The 14,354-nt window shown below is 36.7% G+C and overlaps 1 protein-coding gene across 1 annotated transcript in view; it reads left to right on the top strand.

The window, feature by feature from the left end:
• GRIN2A (glutamate ionotropic receptor NMDA type subunit 2A) overlaps window positions 1-14,354 on the top strand; it is a 169,105-nt gene that overhangs the window by 108,097 nt on the left and 46,654 nt on the right. Inside the window, exons 5-7 of the mRNA XM_005150701.4 lie at window positions 10,985-11,190; window positions 12,572-12,740; window positions 12,861-13,014. Coding sequence (XP_005150758.2) covers window positions 10,985-11,190; window positions 12,572-12,740; window positions 12,861-13,014 — 529 coding nt within the window. The remainder of the gene's footprint in view (window positions 1-10,984; window positions 11,191-12,571; window positions 12,741-12,860; window positions 13,015-14,354) is intronic.

Here is a 14,354-nt window from a genome sequence, read left to right as displayed (position 1 = left end):
GGCATGAGAAAGCCCTAACCCAACCCCTGGCTTAGTTGAACATTTTTTTCTGTATCATCTCAACATTCTTTCCAAGTTGCATTTCTTACCCCATGTCTCTTGGCCAATTTCTTTCTCCTTGCTTCTTTCTCCTTGTGCTGTTTTTCTCAATTTCAAAACTGTCAAAGTTACTCATCTGAGATCTAATGTTTCCTGCTCTGAATTTCCAGACAGGCACATGCTTTTACTTCCAGTGACAGTATTGCACTATCACAAAACTGTTTTATTGAAGTATTATTAAATATCCTCAATCTTATATGGAAAGCATCAGTTCCTAGAATCTAATTAAATGATTTACTCATGTGAAAAACTGACAGTGCAGCAGCCTGTTAATCCTTGTAATGTAACTAATGCACATAGAAATTGCGAGTTTTATTATTTATGTAAGAAAGACTAATTGTGGTTTATGTGAAGATGTTTTTACCCATTATTCTCTTGAAAGTGCAAGATTTAATATTAAAACTCATTCTTCTTTGGGTTTAATTTAATAATCTGCTTTTACTTAAATACATTTTCTCTTCGTGTCAAAATTGATATATTGACTCGAAGCTTGAGGTTATAGCAAATCTGTTCAACCATAGTTGAACCATGCATCTCTAAGAAATAGGGATGCCTTCCTAGAAAAATAAGTTCCTTTTTATTTACAAATGACTCAGTATCAAAAGTTTGAGGTTGTAATTTCACATGTATATGTCTTGAGTGAGGGATTTATCCCATATCAAATTCCAAAAAAAAGCTGGTTGAATTATAATAGTTTGAAGACTGAAAAACACTTTTGGGCATGTTCAAGCATGCATCCAGCAAGATATTGTGACAGGTCCTAAAGCAGCTACTCAAACTTCTGACATCACGTTCATATTCTTGCTGCTAATCTTGACAGGCACAGGGGTTGCTGTTTTCTGGCAAGAGATTTTTAAGAAGATAAGCTTAATGTGATTGTTTCAGTGAAGAAATTTGTCAGTGTTGCCCAGGTATCACCAAAGTGCTGCACTAACTCGGTGCCTAGTGCTAAAAAGTCCTCAGAGGTCCAGCAGTACCACCTGCAGCTCCCCCATTCAGCTTATCTTAGTGAGGTGTGACCTGGGTCTCATCCTTGGTCCATTAACTTCACTGAATTGCAGACTTTAGTCTGTTAGTGTTTTTTAGTCCTGTTTAATGTGGAAATAAAATTAATCAATCCAATATTAAAATCATATACTAGAATATAGTTAGCAGGAGCACAATTACATGGTTTAATTAACTGTGCAGATCATATACGTTAAATAAGGTAGGGAGGACTGTATAACATTTAAAGCTGAATGTATTCTATGTGTGAAGATGAGTTTCAGGGTAAAAAAATTTTTTTCTGGTGCTCCCACAGTTAGACACAGATAACATAACTGTGGTGGTCTGTATTCTGGGTGAATTTGTGAAATATAAATGTCTTATGTTTTTGTAGCCACTGAGTTTTTACAAGAAGCAACAGTAATGGGAACTACACGGCACAATTGCAAGTTAAATATCACTGCAAGAACCATTACTTACATCTGGGTTTATTTTAAACATAACCAATCATCTTCCACTTTCTGTTCATGCAGGTTTTAACGTGAAACTTGATTTTGCTCTGATTAACTAGCATATGCCAGATTTACAAGCTCTGTGTGAAGTTGTACACATTTTTCTCTAAGTAGGAATGAGTGGGCAGAGGGTGCGCAGTTCCTGCCTGGAATAAATGAACCAAGGTCTTCACAGAGAGCTCCATCTGGCTACTAACATCCACCATCATGTAGCTGAGAAAAGACAGCTATTATATCTAATGGTATAGCTGAAACGTCAGTAGACAAGAACTGAAAAACCTGACACTCAGATTGCTGACAGAGGGGTTTTTTTCAGAGTTCTGTCATAATAAAAAGTCACTTAGATGGCAGAGGGCAGTTTCTTATGAAATCTTAATTGATTTCAGAGAAGGGATTGTGGTATTTGAAAGATCCTGATGCCTCATGAGAGACATTCCCTAAAAGTTGTGAAAAAATGCATCTGTTTTAACTAAAACAGATGAAATTGCATTATCTAATCATCCATTTGCTGGTATATCTTTTGTAAGTGGCTCTGTGGTCTAACATGATATATTGTCTTTGCTCATAGCAGAAACAGCATGCTCTTTAACATCTGCTGGGTTGTCATTTTCTTTGTTCCATCCTTGTTGCTTAGTGTATTTAGTCTTCCTGTAAATGTGCCTAGCCTGACACTGTCGAGTGAAAATTGCATGTTGTTTCTGTATCAGTGAGCTTTTACTTAGCTGAAAGGCCCTTCCTTTGACCTTTCTGTATGGAGTTGTTTGTATTGCATCAATTATTATGCAGCATTTCTTAAATCTTATTCCCAAGGAGGATGGTTCCCTCCTCTCTGCTGCTGTAAAGGAGTCACAGCTACTATGGAAAGCGTGCTTCACTCCTGTTCAGTACAGCTAGTATCAAAGATGGGATTAAAGGGTAGGAGGACTTTCAGGGCAGCTCTTCCTCTCTGGAGGTCAGGGTATGGCTACCTGGACATCTCTGGAGAGCTGTAAGGTCTTGACTAAGTGAAGAGCTGACAGAAATTCATCCCTCACTGGGAGGAGGAGGAAGGAGATGTCAGTTTGTTTAGCTCTTTGCCTTTACCTCATAAAATGGCTGCTTTGGCCTGAGTTTGAACTCTTGCACTACATAGAGTGAAATTGCACATTTCCCAGTACCAAAACTGTACTAACTGCTGAGGGTTTGGTGAGTGCCAAATCCTCATTTATCAATTAATTCTATGTTGATAAATGAGGTCATGGGAGACGTTAATTTTTCTTTCTCCTGTTTGTTTTTTCTCTCTCTGGCTGCTGTGTTTATGGCAACGCTGGGCCCTTCCTGTCAGCAGCAGGAGTGGCCATGACGGAAGGGCCCTGCATTTGCAGAACCTGTATGAGATTTTGCAGCAAATTTTGACAGCTTCAGAGTCTTTAAATGTGCATTTTCAAACCACACAGGACTGTAAAACACTCCCTATTAATAAGACATGAAAGTGCTCGCATCATATTTTGTCATTTAAATTTAGCTGGCATTGTGTTATATGGACCTTCAGACCCACGAAGTGACACAAGGATTTGCAGCAGAAGGTATGCAGCAGATGCTGCGTCTGGAGGAAGGATTTTGCTCTGGTGCTTTGTTCTGCAGCTGCTTTTATTGTTAACCAAACAAACTCAATTTATGCTTTCTAGTTATTGGCTGTAAACCTGCCAGGGTAGCTCTTCCTTGGGAGCGGAAAAGTGTGATGAAGTAGTAAATAGTTTTTATATAAAGCAAGATTAGTTAGATTTTGCATTTGCTCAACATCATTTTCTTCACAGAAGTGGGACAGCTCAGGAAGTGTGTTTGCAATATGTATGTGTGTTTAGTGTGGAAAGAACATCCCTGAAGATTTTTTCTCTTTTCAAAGGCTTAGTTTGGTCCTGGGAGTGCATTTAGTATCTGTGTTGTCATGTAACATCTTTTCTTACAAAAGGATGATGTCTGTATATTGTGTACAGATCCCATCTGTTGGGAAGAGGGTGACAGGACCGAGTTATTTGTTTTCTGTGAGATGTGCCGGTGTGACAGACTTCGTTTTCCTGCCAGCACTGGCACGTAAGGGAGAACATACCCTGTTCTTTTCTCTCTGCTCAGGATCTGGCCTTGCTCTTTTTCTCTGTATGCTGGTCTCTGCGACTGTGTGTGATTAGGAGTTTGTCAGACATCCATGTGTTATTTAGAGACTGTTTCAGGGTGCAGCGGGAGAGGGGTCTTCATGGGGTACAGCAATGTGTAAGCTTGCAAGCTGTATGTCTTTCTTAGGCTAGCTGTCTTTACCTACCTGTTACACAGAAATACACCAAATACTTCATTATCACCCTCCTTACCTGCAGTCTTCAAAAGATAAAGAGGCTGCATGAGGTGGTCAAACTGTGTGTGTAATACAGGGAGTTTGTAATGTGCTTTAGGCAACAGTGGATGAGGTGAGGGCCCTATGATTGCTAATTCAGCCTGACATCAAACAAGCTCTTCTGTGCTCTTAGCTATTTTCTGCTTTCCTTCCTGTATCCTGTAGAGATTAAACCAAACAGAATATTCCAGACTCCATGTGAAGATGGAGAAAATAGGAAAGAATGTACAAGTTCAAAAGAAAGTGATATATGTACTATTGCAAGTCTGTACTTGAAGCTAAGTTTCGCACATACAATAGTGAATTTAGTTTTGCTTATTCCAGAGCTTTCTGTGTCATTTCAACCCTTCACTCTGCAACAAAGGGATATTATCAGTTGCACAAGGATGTTGAAAGAACTAAGTAATATATGAAGTATATATATATAAAATATATATACTTAGTGTTTGATTCATTATTGAAATAATATTTTTTTATGAAAGTTCCAAAATCTTTTAGCCATAAATATTTTTATAATTTGGGCCAGGGTTCTTCCCAAAAAATGATTCTGTTGCCCTTTTTTCAAATGAGGGCCATTTTCTCTATTTCTCTGGGATCAAGGCCACATCATTATAAATTTTAACAAAGAATGACAGAAACTTACCATAAATCTCTCAATATTTTGTGGCATTTCTGCATGGTAAAGTATTTGCATGCAGTTTTTTGACAATTCTATGATGGAGCATGTCTGCATTTTTTGAGCGTTATCGTCAGCATGAATTTTCTTAAGAAAATATTTGTTTTACAAATACATACTATGATGTTTATGACTTTAAAATCTTTCTTAATGCAGTTTACCTTCCCCTTCCATTTTCTGAATCTAGCAATGCAGATATTCCAGTGTATCTGCTGTGAATAAGCTCATTTTCACTTTTTATTTCTCTAGTAATATTAATTGGATTTCTGGTAATTTTAATTGGATTCTTAGGAGGCTCTATTTCTAGATACACTTTTGTGTTCTTTGCACTCTAAGCATGCTATTCTCTTCTCCATTGCATGACTTGCTATAGAGCATAACTAAATTTAGTTAATTCAATTTAAGGTTGAATGCCTAAATCAAATTTTCAGACCTGTCTTTGAACTATTCAGTAATTTCATCTTTCAGGTTGCATAATCCAGAAGTCCAAATATTCCTTCTGCACTTTATTTAATGCTCTATTAAATGGCTGTCATTCTAAAATGCCATGTTACCTAAATGAAAAAGAGATTTTACACATTTAACAGAACATGTTTTACAAAAGTAGCTATATATTTTTTCCTCTTTCTACATGTGCCTTAAGGTGCTAAGGAAATTATTTGTCAGCACGTAAGATTTTGAAACAACAGATGGTTGCAGGTGAAGATGACTTTGAGTTACTCCAAAATAGGCATTGATGGGGATTTTAGATATTCTTAATCTTTCAAGAAAGAGGAAAGGGATACAGATAAGACCAAGCAAACTGCCCTCATTCATCTGAATTCTTGTCATTAGGGAGTATAAATGTTTTATCTTATACTGGCTTCATTTAAATTCAGCCTGGCTAGGCCTGCTACACCAGCTCAAATATGTGAGATTATTCTTGGAATGTGTCTCTGGTTGCCTAGTGTTACTGAGCTGTGCTTTCAGCCAAGTTCTCTGGGCAGTAGTCTTGCCTTCAGGACCTAGGAAAAAATCCTGACCAACACAAAGTTTCAAAATCTTAAAAATGTTTATATTCTGTTTTTTAGAGAGGAAAAAAAATAAAAAGTTAAAATTTCAAATTCTATGAATCAGTAACCAGAACAAAACAAGACGAAAGAATGGATTGAAGTAGTTTAAATACTTTCACCTCAAGTTTATTTCTACATATTCTGATAAATTAGCATGTATTTCTAGCATGTAGAAATTAGCATGTAGATAGCAAGTGCAGAACTGTGAGTACAATGTCTTTATTAAAATATTTCTATTTCTGTTTGCAAGCTATGTCAAATGGTGGGTTTATGCTTTTAACAGTGAACAACACATTTTCTGAGCTGTTTTCTTCTACCCATCTCCCATCCTATCAAAAGGTAATTCTGGCAACTGTCCTGTGCAGTATTTTAACTCCCTTTTGTCCTCGGGCTACCCTTTTCCAAGCAGCTATGGCTTGAAGACTGAGGAGATAAGAAAAAGATTCTGAATGGCAGAGAGTTCCCTTGAGACTGATAGAGTACAAGTAAGAAGTTTGAGGCAGCAGGTGGAAAGAACAAGATAGTAATTCTTCATTGTAGTGGTAACATCTCCACAGCAGAGGCAGTGTGTTTCTATCCTTGTGTAAATTTACCACTATTTTATTTTTGTGGACCTGTTAATCTTTGATAGACTGGCCATGAAAATTGTTTTTAGTCTCTGCTAAGAGTGTGCGCTGTTCACTACTGTTCCGTATTGGAGGTTTGCAGTTTCACCTGCAAATTAATGCTCCAATCATTTGTCATTAAAATTAGAAAATATTGCATGAAGAATCAGGGATACTAATATTAGTAGGTAAGCATGCTATTTAAACCTTCTACCTCAAGCCTAGATGCTTGGATTTTGTTAGAGGATGCTGCCATGTTTAGTGCATTTCATCAGTAGTTATAATGCTCATGAAGTAGCACACTGAAAATGAGTGCTGCAAAACACTGGAGGCAATTGAATTTTGAAGCTGCCTGGCTGGTAAACTATTTCACTGTGAAATGTTTTATTCAAATATCACTGTTGTCTCCTACTGAGAACAGCAACTGAACTTTTCATATTCTACTTTTCAGATTTTACGTATGAACTTTATTTATATTCTAGGGTATTTGTAGTGACCTTCACAGGTGAAACCAGTACTTGGAATGCTGCTTTTACCTCAGATATTTTGCTTTGTTGTCATTGGTAAGCCACTTAACAGTCAGTGTTGAAAAAGGACAAAATGAAGCATCATAGAATAGTCAGGGTTGGAAAAGACCTTAAGATCATGTAATTCCAACCCCCATGCCATGGGCAGGGACACCATACACTAAACCATGTCACCCAAGACTCTGTCCAGCCTGGCCTTGACCATTTAGGTTTGCACACTAATCCTTAGACTTCATAAGCAGAGCAGACCTCTTTGTAATGTTCTGAAATACAATAAGCATGTGTAGTTGTTATAACCTGTTGTTTTTTTCTCTAAGCATTTGAAAGTCTTAAGAGCATCTGTTGTGGTTTAAACCAAGTCTGCACAGCTCATTCACTCACTCCCCCCCCTTGTTCCCCCAACTCCCAGAGAGTTAGGAAGGAGAATCCAAAGAATGTAGCCTCCACGGGTTGAGATAAGCACAGTTTAATAGCTAAGGTATAACACAAATCACTCCTGCTACTACTACTACAAACAATAATGATAAAGCAAATAACAAGTGAAAAGAATACAACACCCCACCAGCCACTGACCCATAACTCACCCCACCCTGCCCGACCGAGCACCGACTGATACCTCCTCCATCCCCCCAGGGCTCCAACCCTTCCAGGTCTCTCCTAGTTACATCCTGGGTATGACGTGCTATGGTATGGAATACTTCTTTGGCTAGCCTGTGTCAGGTGTCCTGTCTCTCCTTCCTCCTGGCCTCCCCTCCTCCCTGGCAGAGCATGAGCTCAGAAAAGGCCTTGGACAAACCAAACATTTGAGCAGTAAGTCAAAACATACTTGCTATCAGCAACCGTTCTCAGCCCGAAAGTCAAAACAAAGCACTGCACCAGCTACCAAGAAGGAGAAAAATGACTGCTACTGCTCAAACCAGGACAGCATCCAAAACAGATATTGACTGGAAGTAATACCAGGTCTGAATAACATGACATAAATGCTGATCCTGCAGGACACCTACATAGAGATGCAATTTCATAAATTCTCTTTTTTAAAATTTTTAATTTTTTTTTTAATTTAAATTTTTTTAAAATTTTTAAAATGCTCATGTTTTAGTTTTGCTTATTCTGCAACTTTTCTGTGTCATTTCAACCTTTCACTTTGTAACAAAGAGATATTATCAATTGCACAAGGATGTTTAAAGAACTAAATAATAGATGAAGATACAAAACATTGTATCTTCATAAATAAGTAATACCATTCATATGCTTACTAACAATGCTATAATTAGTTCTGCACAAGCTAAAAGGCTTCTAATAAAAATACTAAAATCTTACCATATTTTAATTATGTGCTTTAATTGCATAAATCTAAATTCTTACCCTCCACTTAAACAAACAAAAAAAAAGGTGTTTTGATTGTTCAGAGCTGTAGCAGGATGATAGGAGTGTAACATGTAATCTTTAACAGTGTATTTAAAATCAAAATATCAAATTAATATTGAAACTGTTCAGTTGTGAGTCCAGCATCAGCAGCAAAGCAAATTCAACAGTGTGCTGTCTATTAACTGGAACAAACACATCCAACAGAAACATTTCCCAACAGAAAGAGCGACCTGCAGGTTCTTTCCAATTACTCCTCATTTGCCATTCTAAGTTCACCAGTGAAGATTTTCAGAGCTTTACAGCCTTTTGCCTTTTACCATTCTTCATGACATTGACATCTTTCTCTTGTAGTTTTTTTCATTGTCCTTTCTGACACTGTGAGTTACTTGTGCTGGTGGTATCAGGTATGACTTGCAATGCACATGCAATTTGTATACCATATAAAGTCCAGATGAAGTCACTGTAACACTCTGGGACTGCAGTGCTAGACCTCTTTGCACAGAGAAATAGGGATGCCCCTGAGACCCAAGGCAAAGTCTTAAATTTTAGTTTATTTTTTAAAATAAGTTTACCGTGAGTGAATATTTGGATAAATATGTGTAAGGCAACAGATGGATTTTGGATCTAACTTTAGAGATTTGCTCAATATGTAATACTTCCATAAAAATATGCCAAAAGAAATTAGCTTTTCACCAAAATCAGCTGTTTAAAAATATGACTGGTTATATCCTCCTCAGAATAATAAAATGGCAGCTACTACAGTTGAAGGATGAAAGAGTACCACGATTTCTTTCTCAACAGCATCAAAACAGTCGTTACACTTTTGACAGGACCAGGTGAACTCATACTGTGTTGGGCAGCTCACATTCCTGTTGGTCCATGTGATAGTGATGCAGGTGCAGTGTGGCTTTCAGAGGGAAGTAAGTGCTTCAGGATTCAGGCAGGTCTGCCTCATCCCAGAATCCTGTACTAAGTGATTTAAGAAGGCAGGTGCTGCCACTATAAAGTCCTGAGCACACAGGTGCAACTGAGCCTCAGTCACGTTTCGGTTTTTTTTTGCCGCTTGGAACAGGCAGACGGTCAGGCACATTTTCCACTTCTGAAATACATCCTATTACTTGGCACATTTGCTGTTCAACTGAAGCACTGAGCTGGCTGGAAATCTCCCCATTCCAGATGGCCAACTTCATGGCATTCTTATGGCATAGATACGAACAACACCATGTAAGCTAATATAAACCAGTACAGACTCAGCTGTGGATGCAGTTATATACCATAACTTGATAATTCAACTGTTTTTGCAATATAACTGCCTCACACAGTGTTAGACAGATTTGTTTCTCCATGTATGAAATAGTTTTTGTATGAAATCACATGTATGAGATCACACAGATTTCATCCATTGTGTTTTGGTTAAATTTTATGGTAGAACTGTATGTATAAATCCTGTACCCAGTTCCCATTGATTTAGGTGGGAATTCCTAATTCTCTTGAGATATTTTGAATTTCCTCCTTTAAATGTACAGAGATTTGGCATCTCTGTCTCCTGCATTAAAGATCTGTAATACATCTTGAATTATAAACAGGATGGAAAGGAAGCTGCAAAGGGTATGTGCTTGTATGATTCCCTAGATAAGAATGGAAATAAAACAAGTTCTTTGGAAATGTTTGTGATTTACTTTAAAGTCTTTAGAACACAGGAGGCAGATGACAATTTTTTACAGATTTTTTAGGACACAAGTCATTGTACTGTTAATTCCCATCATTTTCCTTGAAAAAGAAATGTTTTAACAGTCTCATGGTTATGTTACTGTTTTTTAGCTTAAGCAACTAACAAGTTATTAAAATTAATTAGGTTATAAATGTTGTGGATTACTAGCTCATTTATATTATCTGTCATTGCTACTTGGATAGAACATGTGATTTTATGTTGTAATTAGATTTATGGATAAAAAGTAGTTAAACAATCTGAAGAAGCAAATGCCAGAGTTTTCAAAATATTTAAATCATGCCCCTTTCTGGTCTTCTGGGAGTGGAAAGAAATGTAGCTTAGTTTAGAAGGGATAAGATATAGTAGTAAATAAATAGACAATTTTAATGTAAAGTGGGGAGTGCTTTCTTAAACTCCCTCAGCAGCTGTCATTAATTGAAGCAGAATAAAATATGTTATTTGTAATAAGAATTAAATCATGCACAATTGTATTTACCAGAAATGTTGTTTGGCCTGCCTCAGGTGCAATGATAAAGGCTTTCACAATGGCTTTCAAACCATAAGAATAGTCTTCTTTTTGAGAAGATGCAGAAATTATATTATGGTACTTTGGTTCTCAATCTGATTTATATTTGTGCTTGGGGGCAGTTTATTTTTCTGGCTTCCTGCTGGTTTATTTTTCTTTTTCCTTTTTTTTTTTTTTTTGATAACTGTTTTTTCATTACTGCAAAATGGTTCTGGCTACAAGTGGAGTATCTGGTTGCTGTTCTGGCTCAAACGGAAATGATGCATGTCAAATTTCAGCACACCTAAGGCTAGGTTATAGATAGTGTTAACTGATGTCAGACAGCTTTATAAAGCTGCTATCTCTGAAGATTTTACCTTATTTGTCTTTAGCACAGTGCATTTTCTCACTTCATGCAATTACTGAAAAGTTCTAAGTAATTTTGATAACAAAATCCCAAGGCAACCATCTTTGCAATGTAATTTCCTGTACCTGTATCCCAGCACATTTAATATTAGCTCTCATTTGTCAAATGAGACATCAGCACGTCAGAAGCCTGTGTATCTTGGCATTTCAGGTGGGGAAATGGGAGAACAACTCCCTGAGCCTGAAGTACTCTGTCTGGCCAAGGTACAGCTCTTTCGCAGACAGTGACCCAGACGATAACCATTTGAGTATTGTCACCCTGGAGGAGGCTCCCTTTGTCATTGTTGAGGATGTGGATCCTTTGATGGAAAGTTGCCAGAAAAACACTGTGCCATGTCGTAAATTTGTCAAAATTAAGTAAGTAAATACACAGCATTCTTTTTTTTTCTCCCCGAGTGAAAACTATATTCCCATATTTGCTTATTTTGTCATATAACTGTTTTCTGATACTTTGCTGTTTTCTTCTTCCTTCCTATCTTTGCTTTTCCTTCTGTATTTCATTTCTGCTTTCTTTTTCTATTTCCCACACTGTATACTCTTGATTGCACATCTTCTTTATTGTTGATATAAATAAGTTGAAAGGTTCTGGTTATAGATACGGAATTCACATTGAATTAACAAGATAGTAAGTGTATAGCAAATTCAAAGTCAACTAGAATTAGACCTTTTCAGTCACATGGAAGAAGAATGCATTCTAAAATAAGATTGCTTTAAAGGTCTTTAATAAGTTCTCTTTGATTTTTTCCAGTTATGTTGAAATATGCCTGTTTTAATTTGTCTTTAATAATTTGAGAGTATCTCCTATTGAAAATGTACATTTATGCTAAAATTTGGTACAGGATAAACTACTCCAGCATAAAAAAGCACTGTGACATACATACCATATAGAGACAAGTCCCCTGCTTTGATTGCTTTGGAGGAGTCATTAGAAATCAGTGGAAAATTTATCTTTGTGAATTTGTTAGTGTTGGTTCACCATTCTGTGCTTCAGTCTACATGTTTATGAACTGACTATAATAACATTTTTACTGAGCAGGTGGCAGGGACTGTAAGGCATGTTTCTGAAGATTTCCAGAGACTCCTAAATGGTTGTGTACACGCTTCCTGAAGTCCAGAAAAATGTTTCTTTTGACATAACTGTAGTTGGTCAAGTTTTAAACTAGTTTTATTTTAGTTTTGAATTCTCTCAAAGGCTTTAAAATATTGCCTTGTCTTCTGAAGACACTTACACTAGAAAGTTCTAGAGTCACGAAATTAACATTTCAGAAAAAAATTCACCTTCTCAAAGTACAGAAAAAGGTGCAGCATTCATTTTCAGTACAGGGAACTGCTGTGCCTTTGTGTAACATACATGTTGAGAAGTTTTCTAATTACTAAATGACATGTAGTCTTCTGTCTTGGGAATAAAAGTAATAAATGTTTAGTCCAGGTCTAACAGAGAGATTAGTGAGAGGGGACTATGTCTTGATGGAGAAGTGCAGGAGGCTAGATGCTGAAGCAGAAAGCATGTCATAAAAGGTCTACTCTTATCTTCCATTTTTCTCATCAAGCAACTGTGTTATGACTAGTAAGAGCTATAAACACCATATAAAGCATCCTGTGGATTATTTCTCCACCAATTCAAGAAAACATTGTCATTCACAAGTATGACAAAATATAATGTCAGAGTATGCTGAATTTTGCTATTGTAGTTCTGTTTTTCTCAGTAGAGATGTTTGTTTTTCTTCTCTGTTGACAGCAACTCAACTAATGAGGGGACTAATGTAAAGAAGTGCTGCAAAGGATTCTGCATTGATATCTTAAAGAAGTTGTCTAAAACTGTCAAGTTCACCTATGACCTGTATTTGGTGACTAATGGGAAACATGGGAAAAAAGTCAATAATGTGTGGAATGGAATGATTGGTGAAGTAAGTTCTGTTAGGTAAAAGATCTCTTAAGAACTTAGCAATGTTTGTTCTTCATTCTTTTGGAGAAATGAGGTATTCTCTACTGAGTAATATTGGTGGTGTCTTCTCTTTGTGGATCAGGTGGTATACCAGCGTGCAGTTATGGCTGTGGGGTCTCTCACTATTAATGAAGAGCGCTCTGAAGTGGTTGACTTTTCAGTGCCATTTGTTGAGACTGGGATTAGTGTCATGGTGTCACGGAGCAATGGCACAGTTTCACCATCTGCTTTTCTAGGTATGATTCTCCAACCCATCCAGATCATTTAATTGCATTTTTATAGAGTTGGGCAGGTTTTATTCATTAAGCTTTACAGTGCATTGACATGTTTTTGTCAACTTTTGAATTCTTCATTAGGAAGTTTGTACTGTGTTGACCTGCTGATTAACATGACTATTAGCACACGAAGACAGTGCTGTTGGTTTCAGATGCAGTGAGTGAAAGCAAATTATCCCAATGTGAAAAAAGAATTCCCAAAATCATCAGCTGGAAAAATTACTTCCTCAAAAACTGCTTCTCTACAAACTATGTTATGCTTGTTTAGCCCATTATAAATGGTTTTATGGTTTTTTAATATTCACATTCACAAAATAAGTTAAAAACAACTTGTAAAACAGCTAACAAAAAGAGACTTCCTTATAATCAGAAGAGGTCTGACAGCTAATTCAATAATAGTTCCCTCTGACTTCTGAACACCGTACTACTGCACTGGAGAGCTGCTGAGTGTTTTCTCCATTGATACAATTGAACAGTGGAATTGTGATGATGCAGTTGAACAGTGGAGATAGAGCAAAGAAATGAAAGGCTGAGCAGAAAGGACATGGGATATAAAAAAAAAAAGAAGACTTTGGTCTCCTTTACTTGTTTGCTTCTTGTTTCAATTGTTTATTTCTCCTTTCATTATTTTCCTCTCCTTCTCGTCTAGTGTTTAGAGTTTACTTCTCTATTTAGTGCTTAGCCTAAATTTACCTGAATCTGAAAAGAGAATGAGCCATGAGATGGATCAAAAGTTCCTGGAATGCTGTTATGTTCCTCATAGTGTATTTGGGGACAGTATTTTTAAAGATGTTTTGCAGTGGAAAATAGTGCTAGTGACACTAAAATCATTTAAGTGAAACTGGAAAAAAAAAACCCCAACCAAACCCAACCAATCCAAAATCCAGCCATATTTTCCAGATGTCTTGCAGAAAAGTCTAGTATGTTCAAGTCCACTGATGCCTTTTTTTACATCATTGATGGTAGGCTTCTTTTAGATTGCCAAGTGTAAGTTCTTCTTCTGAAATCCCTTGGAGCCATCGAGGAGCAGATGATGGTATAGTATCAGCTACAAGTGGGCAAATGATTGGGTTTTCTTGCATGAGAATCATCATTTAGCAGCAGAGCTTATTTCTCATACCTATTTCACAAAGGTAAATTACAGAGATGATGCAAATAAGTATGATAGAGTTAGTAATGAAATAACTTCCCAAACATAGTGATACCTAAACAGATTTTGTTGGTAGTTCAATATTTTTGTTTAATGAATTAAAGACTTTTTAATTAAATTATAAGAGTCTGTATTTCAATAAAAGTATTCA

The sequence above is a fragment of the Melopsittacus undulatus genome, chromosome 8, assembly GCF_012275295.1.
Source record: "Melopsittacus undulatus isolate bMelUnd1 chromosome 8, bMelUnd1.mat.Z, whole genome shotgun sequence".
Lineage (NCBI taxonomy): Eukaryota > Metazoa > Chordata > Aves > Psittaciformes > Psittaculidae > Melopsittacus > Melopsittacus undulatus.
This window is presented reverse-complemented; position numbering and strand designations above follow the sequence as displayed.